The 23,418-nt window shown below is 38.2% G+C and overlaps 1 protein-coding gene across 1 annotated transcript; it reads right to left on the reverse strand.

Moving 5' to 3' along the window:
• Window positions 1-3,647: 3,647 nt before the first annotated feature.
• LOC110966423 (keratin, type I cytoskeletal 13-like) lies at window positions 3,648-9,671 on the reverse strand. The gene is made up of 6 exons (XM_022215780.2): window positions 9,127-9,671; window positions 6,997-7,079; window positions 5,606-5,762; window positions 5,361-5,522; window positions 3,958-4,083; window positions 3,648-3,875 (listed from the first exon to the last, which is right to left on the reverse strand). The coding sequence occupies exons 1-6, from the start codon at window positions 9,604-9,606 to the stop codon at window positions 3,648-3,650; spliced, it is 1,236 nt and encodes a 411-aa protein (XP_022071472.1). The 5' UTR covers window positions 9,607-9,671.
• Window positions 9,672-23,418: the final 13,747 nt, after the last annotated feature.

Genomic DNA, 23,418 nt, shown 5'->3' on the forward strand with positions numbered 1-23,418 from the left:
CTAAATTGCCCGAAGGTGTGAATGTGAGTGTGATTGTTTGTCTGTATATGTAGACCTGCGACTGACTGATGACCTGTCCAAGGTGTCTCCTGCTTTCGCTCAAGTCAGCTGAGATAGACTCCAGTCCCCCGCAACCCTAATGAGGACTAAGCGGTGAATAGATAATGGATGGATGGATAAATGTTGATTCTCTGAAAAAAAACATTGGGAATAATATCAAAATAATGACTTACAAACTACCATTGTAAAACTGGATGTAAACCAATAACGTGAGCACTTAAGGAGCAGCATGTAAGCAGAATAAAACCATTTAGGGAATAGTTTAGGCAGTAAAGAGGCACCATGACAAAGACCGTTGTGTTGGGTAATGACCTCCAACCAGACCTCATGTGTCTTAGATAAAGTGGGATGATCTCTCTAAGTTTTTATCTGTAATTTTCCGCACCATTTTTTCATTCTTTAAAATTACAGATAATTAACAATAGAAGTCACAGAATTAAAGTTTTGCATCACTTGTTAATGGTAAGAAAACAGGCCAAAGCTGTAAAAGATGAATATTTGTGATGCTTTAAATCTTTGTTGTATGAGAAAACTTTAAGAAAAGTGTCAAAATTGGGACTTTGGACTACATTTATAATGAAAACATAACAGAAATGTGGGATCAGTAAAGGTCATCAGGTGTCATTGGGAATTTACTTTTCCTCTTAGATCAACAGTATGTTTAATTATCATCTGAAACATTAAGATACAGGAGGGACTTGAATTCCTGAACTCAAAATGAAGAAAAAAAAGTTTTTTTATGTCAGTTTCATTGAGTTACCTTAATTCAGTCCATCCTGAACAATGTCAGCCACCATCTTCATAACATCCTGGATAGAATCAGCTACAGTGGTGGATCACTGACTGCTTCAGGAGATCCTTCATCCTTCAGGCATCATAACACCTCAAACAGACTGTTGGCTGCTACGCTCCACTGACACAACTCAACTCTTAAACAAGCCAATAATCTATCTATCTATCTATCTATCTATCTATCTATCTATCTATCTATCTATCTATCTATCTATTCATCCATCCATCCATCCATCCATCCATCCTCTGGTCTCTACAGTATTAAACAGTAAGAGGCTCCACCTGGTGGAACAACCAGGTACTACAGCTGATCAATGATACATTTACTGACATCATGTAGAGAAAACAGGTTTTCTACATCTGTTGGAGCTTGTGGAGATACAGTACATCCTACCATCTAATACTGCATTTACCCTCTAACACTACATTTACCCTTTAGTACTACATTTACCCTTTAATACTACATTTATCCTCTAACAATTGTCAGCAGATATGTTTGATCTATTTTAAAAACGTTAACTGTGTTACTGAGTGAAACAGTATCAGTTTGGAACTCTGATTTGGCAGAAAGTGAATATTAAATGATTGGAATGAGATCGGGGCAAAACAATTTGATTGAAACACCACTACTAATTCAGTCTAGTTTTTATTACTCTATATTATTTCTACAATTTGTCTTAAATGTAATTCATGTAATTGTTATTATTTTATCGTACTTTTATTTGTCATTAATAATAATAATAATATTTTCAGCATTTTTACAATGTCATTTTATTTTTTATTTAGTTTTTATTGTATTATTGTCCAGTTGTCTATCATTTTCATTTTTTTATTTTGTTTGTATAACTTGTCTTTAAATCTAATTTAATCTCGATTTTTATTTTATTATATTTTATTATTTTTGTATTGTTCAATCTTATTTAATCCATTTTTTAAATAATTATATTATATGTTTATGCTTTGTTGGTTTTTGTTTTCATGTTTTCATTTTTTATTCTATTTTTATGCTTTGTTTACTTCAGTCTTATTTAATCTCTTGTTTTATCTTTTTATTGTACTTTTGTCCTTTTGTTTATTTTTATGATCTGTCTTTTGTCTTGGTATTAATTTGCTTTTCATTTTCATTTATTTTAATGCTTTGTTTTTACATCTTATTTTATCTAGTTTTCATTACTGTATTGTTTTTTTTTACAGTTTTTGTTCGGTCTTATTTAACCTACCTTGAAAAATTATTGCATTTTTCTGATATAACTTTTTATCTAATCTTTGCAAGTTTTTATGATTTCATACTCATTTTTTGACTTTTCTTTTTATCTATTCCATTTTAATCTAGTCAATCTTTTTACTCTACTTGTTCTGTTTTAGTATCTGTCATCTGTGAATGTAAATTAAGTCAGAAATATTTTTTTGTTGTTGAAATAAAAGATTAGATTTTTGTAAGATACATAAACATTCAGTGAAATCATGTGAGGAGATTTTGCATAAGTCTATTATTTTTCTTTTTTCCTTCCAGTGATTTCATTCATGACTCTCATCATTTGTTCTTGTTGCAGCTCAACCTGGTGGCCACGAGAGGAACTGCAGCCTCATAAATGAATGAAACAACACTCAAAGTTTCAGACTGAAACACCACAGCAGTTTTTATTGGCTGGTTTGTGTGATGGTGCTTCCTGCTGGAGCTCACAGGGTCACCTCCTCCTTTTTGGTGCTCACCACCTTCCCGTCCACCACCTCCTCGATGATCACGATCTGCTTCTTGGTTGTGGTGGAAGTGGAGCCGGAGCCGGAACCAGAGCCAGAGCTGGAGGAGGCCGAGGCTGAAGAGACCGACACCAGGTTGGAGGAGGAGGAGACGCTGCAGGAGGAGAAACAGTGTAATGATCATTTCATTCAATACTTGTATCTTTGTTGTATCTTTACACAAAGTGCTAATTTGTGAAAAGTTTTCCTCCAGTTTCCTTGATTTCATTTGACTGTTTTAGAGTCTGCCTGCGTTATTTTAAAATCCTTTCTATTCCAGGAAAGGTACAACTGTCTTAGGACAATTGTTTAATTTGATAACACACTATAAGTCAGTGATTTGATGTCATCCAGCCTCTCAATTGGCACTTTTAGCTCCTGGCATTTGCTTCTATGCAGACGATGTGCTGCTGTTCCTCTCTGTAATCTTTGACTTTATAAATATCCGCAATTTTTTGTGGGTTAATTTTCACTTCAGTCTAAAGTCCTGCTGCTCTATGGAAACAGAACAACAAGAGGAGAGAGAACTCAGAAATGTGTTCACAGGTGTTACATATATCAGACAAAGTTGACCATACATAGTCATGACATGTTAGTTTGCTTCCATACTCACTCTATGGAAACACTGCCTGCAGTTATCCTGAAAACTCTGAATTTTTGTCACATGACTGTTGGTCCCAGCTGAATAACTCATGGCTTCACGGTTGCAGTGAGGAATGCAGAACTTTGAGTTTTTTACAGACTGGTTAATGTGAACAATTTATTTTAGGTGAATTTTTAAGTGAGATTTGTCGATAAAGTGATTTTTGATAAAACACTGAGTTATTAATCATAGTTTTGGTTTATTTTTCAGATGAATAGTTCTGGGTCTGTTAATGTTGGAAATCCAAAGATTTTTTTTGTTTTCATGCACATTTGGAGGTTTTGTTTTACAGATAACATACCTTTAAAACATATCAGTGGATTACAGGTAATAAAACCCAAAATTACACCTGATACAAAGGCCAAACCGATCCATGAAATTTAACAAGGAATAACCACAAAATGTAAAAACTCTACCTGCCGCCTCCCTCTCCGTCCAGCAGCCTCCTGTACTCGGCGATCTCCATCTCCAGCCTGGTCTTGATGTCCAGCAGCATCTGGTACTCCTGATTCTGTCTCTCCATGTCGGCCCTCAGCTGCACCAGCTGCTCCTCCATGGACGTCACCTGGTTCTGAAGACCTCCCAACATCATGGCGTACCGGCTCTGGGTGTCGGCGAGGGTTCCATCCAGCCCGGCTTTCTGCAGGAGCCAGACAGGAAGTGTCTCAGTCAGTTCATCAGCTCAGGAAGCAGCAGATATGAGTATTTCCTGTGAATCTCACCATGCTGAGCTGTGATTGCAGCTCTATTTCCAGACTCTGCAGCATCCTCTTCAGGTCAGTCACCTCGGATTTGGACGTCTGGATGGTTTCTGTGCTAACGGCGACTTCTTTATTTAGTGCGTCTTTCTGTAGTGATAAAAACACAGCAGCTTGTTCACATGTCAACTCGCTCCACATCCTGCAGTTTATTACTGAAGAAAGTCACATTTTACACACAGTATTTATACAGTAGGCCATTCTGTAGTTATATTTATTTGGATATTAACAGCAGAGAATAGCTTTGTGTGGAAAAATCAGTTTTAAAAAACACTTAAGATAAACTTTATTGATCCTTCAACAGGGAAATTTACATGTTACAGCAGGTAAACACAAATGACGAAGGATCAAGACATAAAATACAAAAGGGCTAAAATCGGACTAAAATTAAACTTACAATAAAACAGTGCACATTTTTTCATGTACAGATGGAGCATGATGAATATGCATATAGCTGATGTAATTTTGAAGCACAGTATGCTAAAATGCGAACATTTGCCAGGTATTAAAAGTATTATTGCAGTTTTCAAGATGTTGCATTTGCTATTTTAACCTAGTTCTCATCATATTGCCAACATTTTCTAATTATTATTAATTTTGAGGATTTGGCAGCTTAGTATGTTAACATGATAACATGCCTTGTCCTTTCTGGATATTATTGCTTTTGGGTGTATTTGTTCACAAATCTAGCTTAGCATGCTACTGCTTACTAGTTACTAATACATCTATTGACATGTGCTAACATTCTAAAGTGTGTTTACATCATTATTGTTATTATTAGTATTATTATTAGGAGGTGTACGTTCCCATTATAGCCTAGCATGCTACCATGGTATTGATTTTTTTAAAATTTAATTTTAGAGGTAAATTTTAACATATTGAAACAAACGCAAATGGTTGTCAGTCAGTATTATTATTTTTCTGGTTTATGTTTGCAATCATTGCTAAGTGGGATAATATGCTAATGTTTGCAAGTTATTAATACATTTCTAGGTAGTATATGTCACCATCTAAGCCTATCTTGCTAACATGTTAAATTTTGCTATTTAACATTTGGTTTACTATCTTAGCTTAATATTTGTTACTTGTTATTTTTTGGCATTTTCTGGATTGAGCCGTGGATGTTGTGGTCATGTTGACCACACATGCTGACGTGCCATCTAGTCACTAATAGTAAAGTCAGGTTTGTAGATGTTTGGTTACTGGACACCTTAAAGTGTTGACCTGATGGTGGCACTAAACTGGAACACCAATGCTGTCAGGATTCATCTTGTAGGTAACACAAGTGTCTGCAGAAAGTTTTCATCCTGGAGTTGCTGATATATTTCAGACTAGACCAGTGTTGATCTGATGGTAGCACAGCCTACCTTGTTTTGGAACCAGGCCTCCAGCTCTTTGCGGTTTTTGGCGGCGATGTTTTCGTAGTCCTCCCTGATCTCCTCCATGAGCTTGCTGAGGTCCTGCTGAGGAGCAGCGTCCACCTCCACGTTCACCTGACCGCTCATCTGGGTCCTCATGGCCAGCAGTTCCTGCAAGTACAACAAGGAGACGCATTCAACGACTTACTGGCCTACAAACCAGACAACTTTAAACACTTCAGAGAGCTTCTCACCTCCTCATGGTTCTTCTTGAGGAAGATCAGCTCCTCCTTCAGGCCTTCGATCTGCATCTCCAGGTCAGTTCTGGCCAAAGTCAGTTCGTCCAGAACCCTCCTGAGCCCGGCGATGTCGGCCTCCACGGACTGACGCATGGCCAGTTCATTCTCATACCTGCAGGACAACACAACATTTTCATTTCTGTTTCTCCACAAGCAAACCTGACTAAAATATCAGAGAAATACAGGCTGACATGGCAGTGATTTACTATTTTTCTTGCATAGCATTTGTTTCCTTATTTAATTTCCGTTTAGTTGGCTTTTCCAAGTTAATAAAAATGAATAGTGAAAAGTGTTTAAAATATCTCATAAGAAGAAATAATGTCTTTGACGTCTTCCATTACAGTTGTTGGTTTAGCTGGTGAGCTAATTGCGAATTTGCTAGCACAGTTTCATAATAGCTTGTCTGTTTTGTCAACTCTTTATGCTATTTTGAATATAGCTGTCAGTTAGCTCATTAGCTAACAAGACAAAATTGTCAAACTCTTACAAAATAACTCTCGTGAACCAGAGTCATGTCTCTGTCACTTAGCTAACTGTCTCCTGCCAAGCTAATTAGCTTGGGTACCGCTCCTTTCTCCAAGTGTAAACCATTTTGCTAACTGTCCGTTAGCAACGTAGTTAGCTGGATTATTAACTAGGTGCTTTATCAGAGTAACTTTGCATTTGCTAACTATCTATTGGTTAGCTAATTAGCTTAGTTGCTAATGGGACATATCATTTAAACAGACAGCAGCTAAGAGTTAGCAAACTAATTGTTGCTAGTGGGACAGTTTTATTAAAAACACATCAGCTCTTGTATACAACAACATTAAACAATAATGCTGTCTATTAGCTGTTGGTTCACAAACTATTAAGCTTTGTTAGCTAGCTGGACATTTTATCAGCATAAATCTATACCTGTAAATTGTCTGTTAGCAGGCTAATTAGCTTTGTAAATAATCAGGCAGAGGTCATGGATCTTGAGAATCATGAAACTGAGACACTGTGGTTTGGATTTAACTATATATATATGTTGTTTCTGTTTTTTAAACTTCCCTTATAAAATAAATTTAATCTAAATACAGACATTGGAAAATCATAATGTGGCTTTTAGATGAGAATGAAAATGAACCAAGTAGTTTAACACAGTTTTTAGAAACAAAAATTTTTACCAGCTGAAAATATAATTTTAAACTGTCACATCAAATAAACTCATCTAACTGCAAATCAGAAATATTCCTATTTATGCAAAGCAGAGGAAACTACCTGATTTGGGTTTAATATCACTCTTAAAATATTTTACTTATATTTTGTCTTTATAAGAGAAAAATGAAGAGATTATATTAACATCAAACAAATAAACTCACTTGAGTCTGAAGTCATCAGCAGCCAGCTTGGCGTTGTCGATCGCCAGGTAAATCCCACCGTTCACTTTGGTGGCATCCTGGATCTGAAAGACAAAAAAATTTTATTAGTATTTAAAGTTCTACAGAAGAAAATTTATAATATGATCCAGACATGAAGTGAACATAAACTTTGTTTCTAACATTAACAGTCTCAGTTCTCAGTCACATGTTGTGCAGCCAGAAGTGTGGTTTTGTTGTAGTTTCTTTTTATTTCTGTCCTGAATTTTATTAGTTGTACACACGTGGACAAAATTGTTGGTACCCCTCAGTTAAAGAAGGAAAAACCCACAATTCTCACTGAAATCACTTGAAACTCACAAAAGTAACAATAAATAAAAATTTATTGAAAATTAAATAATCAAAATCAGCCATCACTTTTGAATTGTTGATTAACATAATTATTTAAAAAAACAAACTAATGAAACAGGCCTGGACAAAAATGATGGTACCTCTATAAAAGATTGAAAACTATTTGACCAGAGTGACATGATTAACTCAGGTGTGTCATTTAATTGACATCACAGGTGTTTCCAAACTCATAATCAGTCAGTCTGCCTATTTAAAGGGAGACAAGTAGTCACCCTGCTGTTTGGTGAAAAGGTGTGTACCACACTGAACATGGACAACAGAAAGCGAAGGAGAGAATTGTCCCAGGACATCCGAAAAAAAATTATAGACAAACATCTTAAAGGTAAAGGCTATAAGACCATCTCTAAACAGCTTGAAGTTCCTGTGACAACAGTGGCTCATATTATTCAGAAGTTCAAGACCCACGGGACAGTAGCCAACCTCCCTGGACGTGGCCGCAAGAGGAAAATTGATGACAAATTGAAGAGACGGATCGTTGGAATTGTATCCAAAGAGCCCAGAGCAACCTCCAAAGAAATTAAAGGTGAACTCCAAGGCCAAGGTACATCAGTGTCCGATCGCACCATTCGTCGTTGTTTGAGCCAAAGTGGACTTCATGGGAGACGACCAAGGAGGACACCACTGCTGAAAAAAACTCATAAAAAAGCCAGACTGGAATTTGCAAAAATGCATGTTGACAAGCCACAAAGCTTCTGGGAGAATGTCCTTTGGACAGATGAGACCAAACTGGAGCTTTTTGGTAAGGCACATCAACTCTATGTTCATAGACTCAAAAACCAAGCATACGAAGAAAAGAACAGTGTCCCTACGGTGAAACATGGAGGAGGCTCAGTAATGTTTTGGGGCTGCTTTGCTGCATCTGGCACAGGGTGTCTTGAAAGTGTGCAAGGTACGATGAAATCTGAAGACTATCAAGGCATTCTGGAGAGAAATGTGCTGCCTAGTGTCAGAAAGCTTGGTCTCAGTCGCAGGTCATGGGTCTTCCAACAGGACAACCATCCAAAACACACAGCCAAAAACACCCAAGAATGGCTGAGAGAAAAGCGTTGGACTATTCTAAAGTGGCCTTCTATGAGCCCAGATCTGAATCCCATTGAACATATGTGGAAGGAGCTGAAACATGCCATTTGGAGAAGACACCCATCAAACCTGAGACAACTGGAGCTGTTTGCTCATGAGGAGTGGGCCAAAATACCTGTTGACAGCTGCAGAACGCTCATTGACAAATACAGAAATCGTTTAATTGCAGTGATTGCCTCAAAAGGTTGTGCAACAAAATATTAAGTTATGGGTACCATCATTTTTGTCCAGGCCTGTTTCATTAGTTTGTTTTTTTAAATAATTATGTTAATCAACAATTCAAAAGTGATGGCTGATTTTGATTATTTAATTTTCAATAAATTTTTATTTATTGTTACTTTTGTGAGTTTCAAGTGATTTCAGTGAGAATTGTGGGTTTTTCCTTCTTTAACTGAGGGGTACCAACAATTTTGTCCACGTGTGTATTTCCTTCTCTGTATATTTTTATTCTTTTTATTATAATCTGTGACTCATAACAGATCTAACTACATGCTCAGTCCATCTGTTAAACTGATATTTTCTTACACTCATGACGTTTTATGTTTTGTTTTTTTGTTTTTTGGGGTTTTTTTTTTACCCCTGATGGATTAGCTTTCTGCTGCTGGTCACATGACTGGTGTCAGGTGTCTCAGGTGAGCCTACCTGTCCCTGCAGCTCTGCGATGGTGGCAAAGAAGGCGCTGTAGTCTCTGGCGGATGGTGAGGTTTTGCTCTCCAGGAACTGGCGGATCTTCAGCTCCAGCTCGGCGTTCTCAGCCTCCAGCTTGCGAACCTTCTCCAGGTAGGAAGCCAATCGGTCGTTCAGGTTCTGCATGGTGGCCTTCTCATTGGCTGAGATGTCCATGCTGTCGCCAGCGCCAAATGCTGCCCCGCCAGCACCGCCACCACCTCCACTACCACCACCTCCACTGTAGAAGGCAAAGCTCATCCCTCCACCACCACTGCTTTGGCCACCACCATAGCCTCCATAGCCACTGTAGCCACCACCGCTACCGCCGCCATACATGGACATGTTGGAAACACCGGTGGACATCCTGACTCGGCCTCCCATGGTGCTGGACATGGACTTGCTGCTGCCCATGTAGACGCCGCCGCCCACTGACTGGCTGGCTCTGGTGTACATCGTGGTGGATGAGGACTGGAGGAGATGTAGCTGCTGCAGCTGCTGAGCAGACTGAGGAGCTGTAACGGCGGCTGCAGTTTTATTCTGCTAGATGAGGAGGAGGAGGAGGAGGAGGAGGAGGAGGAGGAGGAAGGATGGGGAGCTGAGCTGGCACCAAGCCTCCGAGGACACACCTGTCCTCGATAAAGCAGAACCTTAATGGTCCTGGGTGTGTCAGAATGTGGAGCTATTAGCGGCACAATAAATGAATTGCAGCAGAAAGATTCAGAAACACCGCAGGACCAGTCCAGACACGATGGTTCAGCCCACAGGATTCCCTCTCAGCTGGAGATGGACCCAGTTTGTGCAGCGTTTGGCAGCGGGTGGCGTTGCCCTGAAGCTGCTGGTTTGAGGAGTAAACTGCTGAGTGATGGGGCTTTGTTAGCTGGTTAATCCTGAGTAAACAGTTAGAGGGTGAGGAGCTGATATACTGAACTGTGAGATCACCGTTCAAAAGAGTCAAGTTAACTAATGTTTGACCAGAACACTGGAGAAACACAACAAACGGAAGTGTCATTATCATCTGTTCATCAGCACAGTTTTTCAAAAAACATGCAGCAAAAAACAGCTAATTAAAGCTTAAGTGTTGTTTGAGCGTTAAACATCAAGACTGTATGTTTATCGCAGTTTTTCATGAACAAATCTTTCAAAAAAACACTCACAGAGACTCAAATGCCACAAATTAATGCAAAACAAAGAGACACAAAACAATCACAAAGACACAAAAACAATCAAAAAGAGACAAAAATGACCAACTGAATTCTAGGCTAAATGCTGTGGTTTATTTTAGTATGACAGTGAAAAATATTTTCATTTATATTCCGCTCCATAAGTCTGGATGGGATCTGTAGTGACTTTGCGCATGCGCGATTCATCTGTCGTCTGGCCGCGGAGTGATGTGTCCTCTAATCAGACACTGGGACTGCTGCGGGGTTACTGGACTGACAGCATGTGCTTTGAGACAGGGAGAAGCTCACAGCAGCACCTGCTGCTCATTGAGGACAGTAACTGCAGAATGAGCCGAGTTTTCCTGTCAGAGTCTCCAAAACAGCACAAAAAGTCGCTAGATTTGTCGCTAGGACGCTTTGGAAAGTCGCTAGATTTAGCGAGAAAGTCGTTAAGTTGACAACACTGCCGCGTGCCTGGGCTTGCCGTAAGGCACCTCGGTGACGTAAAATACTGCCGTAAAGCGTGTTTTGCGACACTGCGATATAAACGATAGGATCTTCACATAAAACGATAGACATTTTCTATCGTCCAGACGATATCTATCGTCATATCGCCTAGCCCTATTCACACCTATGGGCAATTTAGAGTTATTTTTGGACTGTGGGAGGAAGCCGGAGTGCCCGGAGAAAACACACGCATGCACAGGGAGAGAATGCAAACTCTATGCAGAAAGATCCCAGTCCGGGATTTAAACTGGGGATCTTCTTGGTGCAAGGCGAAAGTGCTAACCACTACGTCACTGTGCAGCCCACAATGTAAATACACATATTTAAATCAGAAAAAGACCCAAACAACCACCAAGACTTGCAAAACAGCCATAAATTGATGCAAAGCTACCACAAAGAGATAAGTGCAACCACAAAGAGACAGCAAACAACCACAATGAGACACAAAACAGCCACAAAATGACACCAAATGACAACAAAGAGACACAAACAACCACAGAGACACAAACAACCACAAATATCCTTCAGCTGTCAGTATCATTTTAGCTAAAGTCCAAACTGAATTGCAGAAACTCTCGCTGTGGTCTGATTGGTCAGAATGACATTCCAGATATCTGGAATAAAAAATCCACCATCTGTTTTGTTGCACTGACTCCAGTGTGATGTTGTAAAAGTAGAACCTGGAGGGGAAATACTTTTAAACTAGTAATTATCAGATCTGACTGGTGTTTCTAAACATACAATTTCTAAATGATAGTTCTGGTGTTTTATCCTTGTGAGATCCAATCTAAAAGAAATCCTGCATCTGGACTGATTTACTGACTTGTTCATTAAGACATTGTTTATGTGAAATGAGTAAAAGTTTGGGACCAAAATTTAAATTCTGTGAAATATTTTTGATTAATTTTTGAGTATGATGTCTCCAGACCTGTGAAGCCATTTTAAGGGTTTAATATCTTCAGAAATCAAACTTTTACAACCATGAAATGTGGTGAGAACAGACAGAATTGTTTCATCAGATCAGCACGTCTGGTCTTCAACCAGCCCAAAAGAGCTCATGTCACTCCCCTGTTCGTCTCCCTTCACTGGCTTCCAGTTGCAGCCAGAATCAAATTCAAAACTCTCCTCCTGGCTTACAAAACATTTAAAAGAATGGTCCCAGTTGGATTCCCTGATCCAGGTCTACTCCCCTTCACGCCCACTTCGCTCTGCATGTGAGAGACGCCTGGTGCTTCCAGCCCAGCACGGCTTGAAATCTCTAACCAGACTCTTCTCCTCTGTTGTTCCCAAATGGTGGAACAAACTACCAAACTCTGTGCGTTCTGCTGAGTCCCTTTCTACTTTTAAGAGACAATTGAAGACTCAATTGTTCAGAGAACACCTAGGCACTTAATCCGACTCCACCTTAGGGGCAGAATAAGTCAGGTGGTCCAAAACCCAGCACTTATTTAGCACTGACAAAGTTGAAAAAAAAGGGGGGAGGGGGTTGGCACTTCTTCTGCAACTTGATGGCAGCACCTTTGACCAATCGCACTTGAAGCACTTTTTGCACTTACTAAAGGTTTTTCCTTATGTCTGAATTCTTGCTTGTGTTGTACGTTGCTTTGGACAAAAGCATCTGCTAAATGAAATTGTAGAATTGTAGAATTGTAGCAGATCAGAATGACTGAATGGATCCAAAAGAGGAAACATTTTTTCTTATTAGTCAGTAGCTTGGACTGTAGCTGATATTTGGAGAACTTAGAGCTTGTTAAGGGTTGCTGGTTCGATCCTTGGCCCGGAGAGCTTATGTGGAGATGTCCCTGAGCAAGACACCGAACTGCATGGCAGCTTCCACTATCGGTGTGTGAATGGGTGAATGTGACATATCATGTAAAGCGCTTTGGGTATCTTTCAGGTATAGCAAAGTGCTATATAAATACAGACCATTTACCATTTATTACTGTGTTTGGACTCCGTCGATGGAAGTCATGTCCACAAAGCTCAGCCAAAGTCCTACAGTGACTAGTTTGAACTCTTGCAGACTCATGTGTACCTTTGTGCATGTAGACAACATGAATTAGCCTCAACCCTGCCAGCAAAAACTGAGACAAGGAGTTTCTAATTGTAGCTGTCCATCATGAGTTTCTGCAAGACAACTGTCATGATTTTCTACGAAACACGTTTTGTGATGCATGAAAATGTGAGACTTTACTGTCAAACTGATCAGACAGAACCTGAAGAACCCTAGCTGAGAAGAGAACTTTCAAAATGTGTGTGAAGTTTTTCTTTAGACTAATTCAGTGTGGTTGTTTAACTCTTATTGAATGCAGAACAAAAAATATTTGTGTGTCATCTGTCATTACTTGTCAATGTGTAACAAAGGTAATTGCATGAGAGCTAGCTTTAATGATTTAATGAAGCTGGGAGAGGTTTGTGCTGCAGGCTGTTCCCGTCTTACTGCTGCATGAATGTACAACACCTCAATCATCATCAGTGTGTTCAGCAGCTGTGTGAAGGTTTGCTGCAGGCAGGAGATTTTCTGTCTCACAAACTAAATGCAAAATGGTACAAAATAAAGTCAGAAACTGTGTTTGGGTCAAGCGGATCCATTAGCTGCAGCAGTGAAAATAAACACAGAGAAAACACAAAAAACATGATGAATGCACAGTCAGAAACATCACTTCGCTGCCTCCTAGCAAGCTAATTAGCTTGATTGCAGCATTGTCCGAGGGTAAACCATGTTGCTAACTGATAGGTAACTGTCTGCTAGCATCTAGTTAGCTTGATTGTTGGTTTATTAGGGTAACTCTACACTTATGGCAAGCTAACAGCTAATTTGCTAAGTGTTTATTAGCAAGCTACTTCAATTGTTGCTAGCAGAACATTTATTTAAAAGAAAATAGCTCTTGTATACAGCAACATTTACCAATGTTATTGACTGTTAGCTGTTTGTTCACAAATCAATTAGCTTTGTAGCTCTACAGTTATTAGCACAAACCTGTACCTTCTAATTGTCTGTCAGCAAGCTAATTAGCATGATTGCAAACCAGGTGCTTTATCAGGGAAACTCTGCCCTTGATAACTGTCCATTGGTAAGCTTATTAGCTTGGTAGCTAATGGGATATATTATTTAAACAGATGGCAGCTAACAGTTAGCAAACTCATTAAATTGCTGCTAGCGGAATGTTTTATTAAACAGGCATCAGCTCCTGTATACAACAATTTTAACAACATTACAGACTGTTCACAAATTAGTTAGCTTTGTTGCTAACTGGACAGTTTATCAGTATTAATCTACACCTGCTAATTGTCTGTTAGCAAGCTAATTAGCCTGATTGCTAATGGGACAGTTCATTGAAAAGATGTCAGTTCTAATCTCTAAGTGAAAACTATGTTGCTAACTGTTAGTTAACTGTCTGTTAGCAAGCTAATTAGCTTTGTTAATAATCAGGCAGAGGTCATGAGGTCATCTTAGCACTCAGTTTTGCTAGCTTGGGAAACTCAGACACTGCAAAAAATGACCAGACTCGATGAGAACTTTGGTCAAGACGATGAGAAAGATGCAAAAATGTAAAACAACTACAAAAGCACAAGAAAGTGGCACAGATCTACCACAGAGGCACAAAACTGATTGAAAAATGATGCAAAAGAAACACAAATGAAAGCAAAACCAATGCAAACACAAATAAAACAACTACCACATAAAAGCACAACAGGGACACACTACAGGAACACTGTTGGATGAACAACGTCGACGTCAAGACTTGTACCAGTCGCAAAGAGACACACAACAGCAAGGAGACACAAAAAGATGCAAAACGAACACAAACAGATGCTAACACAGAATAAACAGAGATAGAAACCTCCTCTGAGACACACAAAACTAACACTGAAGGATGCAAAGACAAAAACCAAACAAAGACTCAGAACAAGAAAAACACCAGGAACACATGAAACTAATGACAAAGACATAAAAACACAAACAGAAAATTATTCAAAATGAACACAAAAGCAAAACCAATGCAAACATAGATATAACCACTATGATTAAAAAGGACAGCAAGAACACACAACAGGAACACTGCTGTTTGCACAACAACTAGAAAGAGATGCAAAGTGAACACAAACACATTCTGAGTCAATACAAAGATGAAACCACCTCAAAGACAAACAAAAGTGCTGCAGAAACGAACAACAACCAACATGAGCACAATTAACAGCCAACTGCCACAGACAGACACAGAAATACCATAAAAAGATGAAAAAATCAAAAATGATCATAAATAAAAGAAAGACAATCACAAAGATGCAGAAAATGGCCAGAAAGAGACACAAATCTACCACAGAAACACAAAGCCAAGTAAAAAATGATGAAAAATAAACACAAATACATGATTGCAAACAGATAAAAACCTCCTCTGAGATACACAAAACTGACACTGAAAGATGCAAAGTGACTGCAATGAGACACAAAACAGCATCAAAGCAACACAAAAAACAACAACCAAATAACACAAAACAGCAACAAAATGTCGCAAAATGCAAGAAAACAACACAAAAAACAACAAAATTACACAACATGGCAACAACTTGACACAAATGGCAACACAACAGCACAAAAAAACAAAGGGATACAAAATGGCTACAATACAACACAAAAGGCTGCAAAATGACACAAATTGATTAAAAAAAAGCAATGAATTGGCACAAAACAGAAGCAAAACAGCCAAAAAAGGCAACAAAATGACACAAAACAACTACAAAATGGCAGCAAAATGACACAAAGCAGCAACAGAATGACACAAAGCAGCCACAAAATGACACAAAACAGTCACAAAACGGCAACAAAATGATACAAAACGGCAACAAAATGACACCATGTTTTGTGTTGTTCTGTATACAACATTACTCAAAAACAGACTAATGAATTTCGATGAAATTTTCAGGGAAGGCCAGAAATGACACAAGGTCCAAGTGATTAGATTTTGGCAGTGATGCAGCTTATAATCTGGATCCATGGATTTGTTAAAGATTTCTGTATCATTGCGAGATAGCGGCACAGCGTCACTGTAACTATGACAACAAGTCATTTTAAGTTGTGGTTTCCTTTCATTTTTAGTTGCTGTTTTTTGTTCTGGTGTCATCAGTTGCTGTTTACTTTTCAGATATAAATTGCTGAGTTTTCAGTCAGTGTTTTTAGTCACTCTTTACTTTTACTTTCAGTCGCTGTTTACTTTTATTCATGCTGAAAAACTTCTCCGTCAAGTTTAGCTAAGCTTCACCTCCAGTTGTTTTCTAGCTTTCAGATCAGATAAAAGACTTTGTTTTCTTTAGTTTGAGTTTCTGAGATGTGGCCGACATTAATCCAATGACAGACAAAAGGCTCTTTGTGGTGTTTTAAATGTTTTAATTAATGTCAATAGAAACTCTGAGTCAACTGAACCAAACTAGATTTAACTTGATTCCCATGTCAATTATTTCTGCGGCAACTTCCAAAGAAAACCACAAATTGCTTTTCAAACGGTGCACAAAATGAATTAAATGGTAAATACGAGGGTGGAAAACAGAGATCATTACACAGATTATTGAAGGAGAAACTACAGTAGAAGAAGTGTTTAGATTCTAATATTACTCCATTATATGTACAAGTACACAGCAGCAGAAAGTAGTTTGCAGGAAAAGTGCTGGTTTGTTTACACTCCTTTATGTGCACTTTATACATTTGTTTTAATATTTGTTGGGCTTTTTATTCATACATATATCACTGGTGTATTTATTAAACTATTGCACATTTTATTAACATTTTGACCATATTAGATCATTTCATGAATATTCTTCAGCATATTTTTGACACATTTTTTAGATTCTTCAGTGATTTAGGAGCATTATTTTCCTCATATTTTATTTTAAAATTTGTTTCTTTTTTCTCTGTAATATTTCTGAGATTTTATTATTTGTCCATTTTTTTTATTTTTATGTTGTTTTTTTACATTTTCTTTTGTTTCTGAAATTTTGGCAGCATTTTATGAGTGTTTGTCTCTTCTTTTTTTTTTTTTTTTTTTTACATATTTTTATCACACATTTACTGACATTTTTCTCACATACTATACTTTTTTCTAGCATTTTATTCAATATTTTTAAATAATATTAATCATATTTTATAATTTGGGGCATTTTTTCAAGCCTTTTTTTCAACTCAGCTTATACAGTTATTTTATAGATTAGTGCGCCTTCTTATTCATACATAATTTTTAGTTGTTTTTAATTAATAATTTAGCAAAAAATATTAAATAAATTATTTGCTAAAATATCCATCCATCCATTCATTCTCTTTATTTTTATTGTGGGCAGTCTAAGGCACACCTGTGCACTAATCATGGTGTCTAATCAGCATCTTGATATGACACACCTGTGAGGTGGGATGGATTATCTCAGCAAAGGAGAAGTGCTCACTATCACAGATTTAGACAGATTTGTGAACAATATTTGAGAGAAATGGTGATATTGTGTATGTGGAAAAAGTTTTAGATCTTTGAGTTCATTTCATAAAAAATGGGAGCAAAAACAAAAGTGTAAATATGTCTGCTGTGTCTGATGCATTATTTTTCTGTATTTTTCAGCCCGTTTTTCACACATTTTGAAACGCTTTTAAAGTTTCAATCCCTCACGTTTCATTACATCTCTTTCAGGCATTTTTTTGATCATTTGTGAGAGATTTTTAAAAAAAAAATATTATTATTATAAATTGTGAATATTTTTCTTTTTTCCAGCATATTCTTCACACTTCTGTGTTTCAGCAGCAGGTTACTGTTGGAGCTATTATACTCTTCTTTATATGTATATACAATTCATGCATTTTTTTTAAAAATTTGTGCAACTTTTTATTTACACATTTTAAACATTTTGGGTCATTTTATAGTTTTTTTAAAAGTGAATTGCAATTTTTGGGGCATTTTTCCTGAGATTTTAAGATATTTTCTAAATATTTTTCAATGTTTCTGCATATTTTGCAATCGTTGGTGTGTCATGTTAGTGTTGGAGCTACTTTAATTTATATCCAGTTGTTCAGAAGATCAAACTAAATTCAGAATTCTGTTTTTACTTTTACTCTCAGATTTCTGCTGCCGGAACATTTACTGAAACGCTAGATGTTTAGAAGAAGGGAATCAGGTTCTTTACGTCCACTCGCCAACGTGAATCCTTCACCTGCAGCAGCAGCTTTACACAACTCACCTGCCCTCACCTGATCCGGGGGGCGGAGCTTAGAACAGGTATGTCTCTGCCGGTCCACGTGGCTCATTAATCGTCCTGCTGCAAACTGTGTGACAGCAGACAGAAATAAAGGATCTGGTTCAGGCTAATATCGATAATTTTAAAGCACACTGATCGATTAAATGAAGCTTTAATGTCTCAGTTAAATTTGGAACCTTTAACTGAGTCTTCATGATTCTGTCGTTTCTCACCTCAGGACGTCGTTTTATTAAAAGAGAGAAACAGTTTCTGGTTTAATGTGGATTAGAACGCCCAAAAGTCTTCAGTTTATTCAGCCTGTTTGGTTTAAATGTGGAACAATGAGACCAAACACACCCGAAGAGCAAACAAGGAGCTTTAACTCTGCTGGACTTCCCTCACCTGACCTCAACTTTACTCCACATTTATAATAAAGACAAACATTCTGACGTTATCGAATGAAAATACGACTTATCGGCTGCAAACAATCTGCTGGAGTCACTGCAGGTTATCAAAGGAGGCTGAGACTCTGAATCATTTTACTGATTCTGCTGTTTCATCTGGTTGTAAAGCAGCTGAGGGAGCTAATACTAATCAAATGGTTTCATATGTAATAAAACACATACATCAGAGGGACTGAAGCAGGACTGAACACAGCAGAAAACATGTTACTTCTGCTGTATACTCTGTAGAAATGTGACATTTTTATGTTTTTTCTTAAGGCAGAATAGCAGTGGGCGATAAATCGAATTAATTCGATTAATTCGCCTTTTTAAAACCCGACGATTTGAAAATTTGCCAAATCGTAAAATCAAAGCGAGCTTAAATATATAACAATACAGATTCTTCTTCTGCCTTTCACGACTTGTGCACTGGTGTTTGCTTCTGCCTCTCATCTCCTTCTGCCAAAACCCCGTCATGGCGGACAGAACAGCAGACGAAGAGTTGGTGGCGAGAAAAGGGCCTCATGTTACATCGATTATATGGAAGTGGTTCGGCTTTGACAAGACTGACACAGAGCAAACTACAGTCATGTGCAAGGCTTGCAAAAGTACTGTGAAAACGAAGTAACCTCTTTCAGCTCCTCCGGCAGAGGCATCCTACAGAATGGGAAAAGTGCTCGCAGCTACGGGAGTGTGGCATGGCTAGCACTAGCCATAGCAAACAGACCGCAAAGAAACAACAAAAATCGATTAAAATCGTAATCGTCCAAGATGACTAAAAAAAATCAAGATTTTATTTTTTGACCATATCGCCCAGCCCTAAAAACCTGTCAAATGAAGTCAACAAATGGCCAAAAAAATAACTTCAAAAATAAAAATCTGTGTTTCTTAAGATGAGGTGAAAACTCTTCTTCGGGGTGTGACTGAATTCTCTGCATGTTTCCTCTAAGTGCCTGTTGGCTTGAACTCCTCATATATCTTCTTTATTCGACCATCAATCCTTCACTTCACTATCAGCGTTGACTCATCTCCGTGTTTTACAGTTTTCATCAGAAAGCCCCTAAGCAGCTTAATGCTTGGTTTGTCCTGAAAAAGTTCAGAACGAATCTTTATCTTTATAAACAGACGTGAACAGAAGTTTCCATCCACCTTTAAAGTCCGTGTATGTCACGTCGGTCTTTAGTTTCCAATGACTCCTATAACTGATGGAATCACTGAAACACATAAATCTTTGACACAAAAAACAATCCTGTACTTTGTTTCTTTCTAGATTTATTAAAGGTTTTTGCTAAAAAAAAAAACATGTTATGTTGAAATGTTTTAGACCTTTTAAAACCTGAAGTCATGTTTTGACAGCGTACAAATTTACTTTCTGTCAATAATAAGATGATTTTAACAAACTCAGATCCTGCAGCTCTCTGAGGGATTCTTGCTCTGAAACCTGAGTTTGACTCTGCAGAGTTTTGTTTCAACCTGTCCTCCCTTATCTCCTCCTTTATCTCTTCCTTTATCTCCTCCTTCATCTTCTCCTTTACCCGCTGCTGCTATTTCATGCTGTCTTTACCATATATGGAAACATCCAGGTGTTTCCTACCTGCAGTCATGGACAGATTCCAACAACAGTTGTAAAAGTTGTAACAGCCCCTCTGGGTTCTACACCTATTCAACTGAAGCAAACGAGCTGCACAACCATGATGCTGAAGTGTTTTGTGTCTCTTTGCTGTTTCTGTTCATTTTCATCTTTTTTCATCAGTTTTAATTCATTTCTGGTAATTTTTCATTCATTTGTGGTCATTCCAAATGTCTTTTTATTGATTTAGGTCCATTTTTGTGTCTTAAAGGTGGTTTTATGTCCGTTTCCCTTGAATTAGTGTTTATTTGTGCTCTTTTTGTGTCTCTTTTCATGAACTTTAGTCTTTATGATCATATTTTTGTGGGTCTTTCTGTTCTTTTGCATGAATTTGTTTGTCTGTCTGTCTGTTAGCAACATTACTCAAAAACAGACAAACAGATTTGGATTAAATTTTCAGGGAAGGTCAGAAATGACACAAGGACCAAGTGATTAGATTTTGGCAGTGATGCAGCTTATAGTCTGGATCTACGGATTTGTTAAAGATTTCTGTATTATTTCAAGATAGCGACATGACATCACTGTAACTATGACAACAAGTGAACACTCCCAGCTGCCTGATGATGATCACATGATTGCAGTCCTACTACAAATTGACCGTTGTGGACTTACTGGGACTTATCCTGTGGAAATGATACAAAGAACAATTGATTTAATTGTGGGGGTGTTTCTGAGTCCCATCAATTCCATCCACGGCTACATATTTAGGTCATGCAGTTCGGTATCCGTACATAACGTAAACATGTAGAACACACGCCTGTGCTCAAAGCAAGCTCATTGTGTTTGTGGGACCATCTATATTTAATGACCACATTCTATGTTGCTGTGATTTCTGATCATCGATAACTAATAAACAAATGCTGTATTTCTTTTCAAAATACTGCATTTCTGATGATCCCATATGGGGGGCATGAACAGGCTTGGTGAAGTACTGCACTTTCTGAGGGCTTTTCTAGCTCTATATTATCTTTTTTATGGGTCAGCATCGTTTTTACATCTTGCAGTGGTTTTTCTGTGGTTTAGACATTGTTTCATCTCTGCATCGAATTAGCATCTATTTATGCTTATTTTTTGTCTCTTCTCATCAGTTTTGATCTCTTTACAGTCATCCTCTATAGTTTTTGTGTTTATTTTGCATTCATTTGTGTTCATGCAAGAAGTCTTTTTAGTTGATTTTGCATCTATTATCATTCATTTCTGTTCATTTTGTGTATTTTATAACTGCTTCTGCACCTTTCTGTTCCATTAAACCACAAACTTGTTCAGGAACACTGAACATAAGTAGAACGTATAATGAGGTTATGTAAGTGTGGGGTGTGTTCCTGCATGTATGAGCCTGACGGCTGTTATTGCAGGTATTTCCCAGAGGCCTGCAACATAAATCACATGCCTGTCTTTAATCTCTCCATTGATCTCTTTTGTTTCTTCTTTAATCGCAGAGTTTTTTCTCATGTCAACTGATTGGTTCCTCCCTCCGATAATGAGGCTGCGACACACCTGAACAACTGGACCTGGATCAACACCAAACACCCAGAAGTGTTTCTGCTGGATCACTAAAGAAAATAAAGGCTTAACGCGCAGGTGACTCAGTGCTAACACAGGTTTGGGATTAAACTAGATTAAATAAAGCTGCTGGACAGATAACGAAAAGTCCATTTAGCGTGAAAACAAATCTCCACAAAGAGTTTTACAGCCACAAATTATTAACCTGCTGGAACATTAAAGCCTCGGTTCAGTATGAGGAAGAGGACATGGAGTAAAGCAGGGTGATTTTAATAAACCAAATACATGACTAATATACAGCATCTATAAAACATATTCTAACCCTTTTGGAATTCTCAATCAATCTGAACATCTGGATGCTGAAATTTTACCACATTCTTTATAAAACTGTTCAAGCTTTGTCAGGTTCCACAGGGATCATGAGTGAACAGAACTTATTTCAGTTGGATTCTGGTCTGGACTCTGACTCGGCCTCCAGAACTTTCTCCTTGTAGTCTTTAAACTGTTTCTGTTGATCTTCAGCTGTTTGCTTCGGCTCATTGTCTTGATGGAACAACCCGGTCTCACGGGGATTCGTGAAACTGTCACGTAAGTTTTAGTTTCGGTTTCGTGCACACCAACACGATTTCGTCATGTTTTTCGTGCCGCTCACCACGAAATGTTTTTCGCTGTGGTAATCACATCTGAAAGTGGTTTATACCGGCGGATTCATGACGATCTAAGCTGTCCATCGGCATATACTGCTTGTGTGATCGCGTTTGCGGCCGCCGGCCGCCGGACATTCTTGAAATTCCTATGCAAATTGGTAAGTGTACCACCGGCTTATGGTTAGGTTATGGTTAGGTTATGGTTAGGGTTATGGTTAGGGTTATGTTTAGGGACGATGTCATGCAAAATATAGCGTTGGATTCGCCACGGTTTTACATTAAAAATATAATATACACATTCTTTTGAAATACGTTTTGAGTGGCACGAAAAGTCCGCCGTTTAAAATACATTGGTGCGCATTTCGTGGTGAGCGGCACGAAAAACATGACGAAATCGTGTTGGTGCGCACGAAACCGAAACTAAAACTTACGTGACAGTTTCACGAATCCCCGTGAGATCGGGCTGGATGGAAAAAAAATCTTCTCCAAGTCTCAGTTCTCTTCAGACTAGCAGTCTGCAAGACTTTCAGGACCTGCTGCTGAGAAGGATCCCCACATCATGATACCATCACCAACATGCTTCACAGTGGGGGCAGTGTGTTTGTGACGATGTTCAGTGTTTGGTGTTTGCCAAACATAGCATCTAATCTGATGAATCTTCTTCCAGTTGACTTCAGAGTCTCTACATGTCTTTTGGTCCAGATTTAATGTGAACTTTTTTTCAACAGAGTCTTTCTCTTTGCCCCCTTCAAAGCTTTGACTGGTGAAAAACAGACAACAGTTGTTTCATGAACAGTCTCTCCATCTCAGCTGCTGAAACTTGGAACTCCTTCAGAGGACTCATAGGTGTCTTGGTTTCCTCCCTCACTAGCCTCTTTCTTGCTCGGTGTCTCAGTTTTTGAGGACGTCCTGCTCTTGTCAGATTTACTCATGTTCCATATTTCTTCTATTTCTTAATGATGGATTTAACTGGACTCCAAGAGATATTCAGTAACTTTGAGATTTTCTTGTATCATCTCCTGACTGATGCTTTTCAACAACCTTTTCTCAGAGTTTCTTGGAGTGTTCTTTAGTCTTCATGGTGTAGTTCTATCCATTAGTGCTGATCCACCAGTGACTGGACCTTCCACATAATGGAGTCTTTGTACTAGAATCATTGAGAT

This window comes from Acanthochromis polyacanthus, chromosome 21 (assembly GCF_021347895.1).
Source record: "Acanthochromis polyacanthus isolate Apoly-LR-REF ecotype Palm Island chromosome 21, KAUST_Apoly_ChrSc, whole genome shotgun sequence".
In the NCBI taxonomy this organism is placed as follows: Eukaryota; Metazoa; Chordata; class Actinopteri; family Pomacentridae; genus Acanthochromis; species Acanthochromis polyacanthus.

Bases quoted from the DNA above. Each gene is read 5' to 3' on its own strand.
- LOC110966423 (XM_022215780.2), bottom strand. From the start codon at position 9,606: ATGTACACCAGAGCCAGCCAGTCAGTGGGCGGCGGCGTCTACATGGGC. The intron at 5,523-5,605 runs GTGAGAAGCTCT...TTGTACTTGCAG, and splicing joins TCAAGAAGAACCATGAGGAG to GAACTGCTGGCCATGAGGAC. The intron at 3,876-3,957 runs GTGAGATTCACA...TGGCTCCTGCAG, and splicing joins TGCAATCACAGCTCAGCATG to AAAGCCGGGCTGGATGGAAC.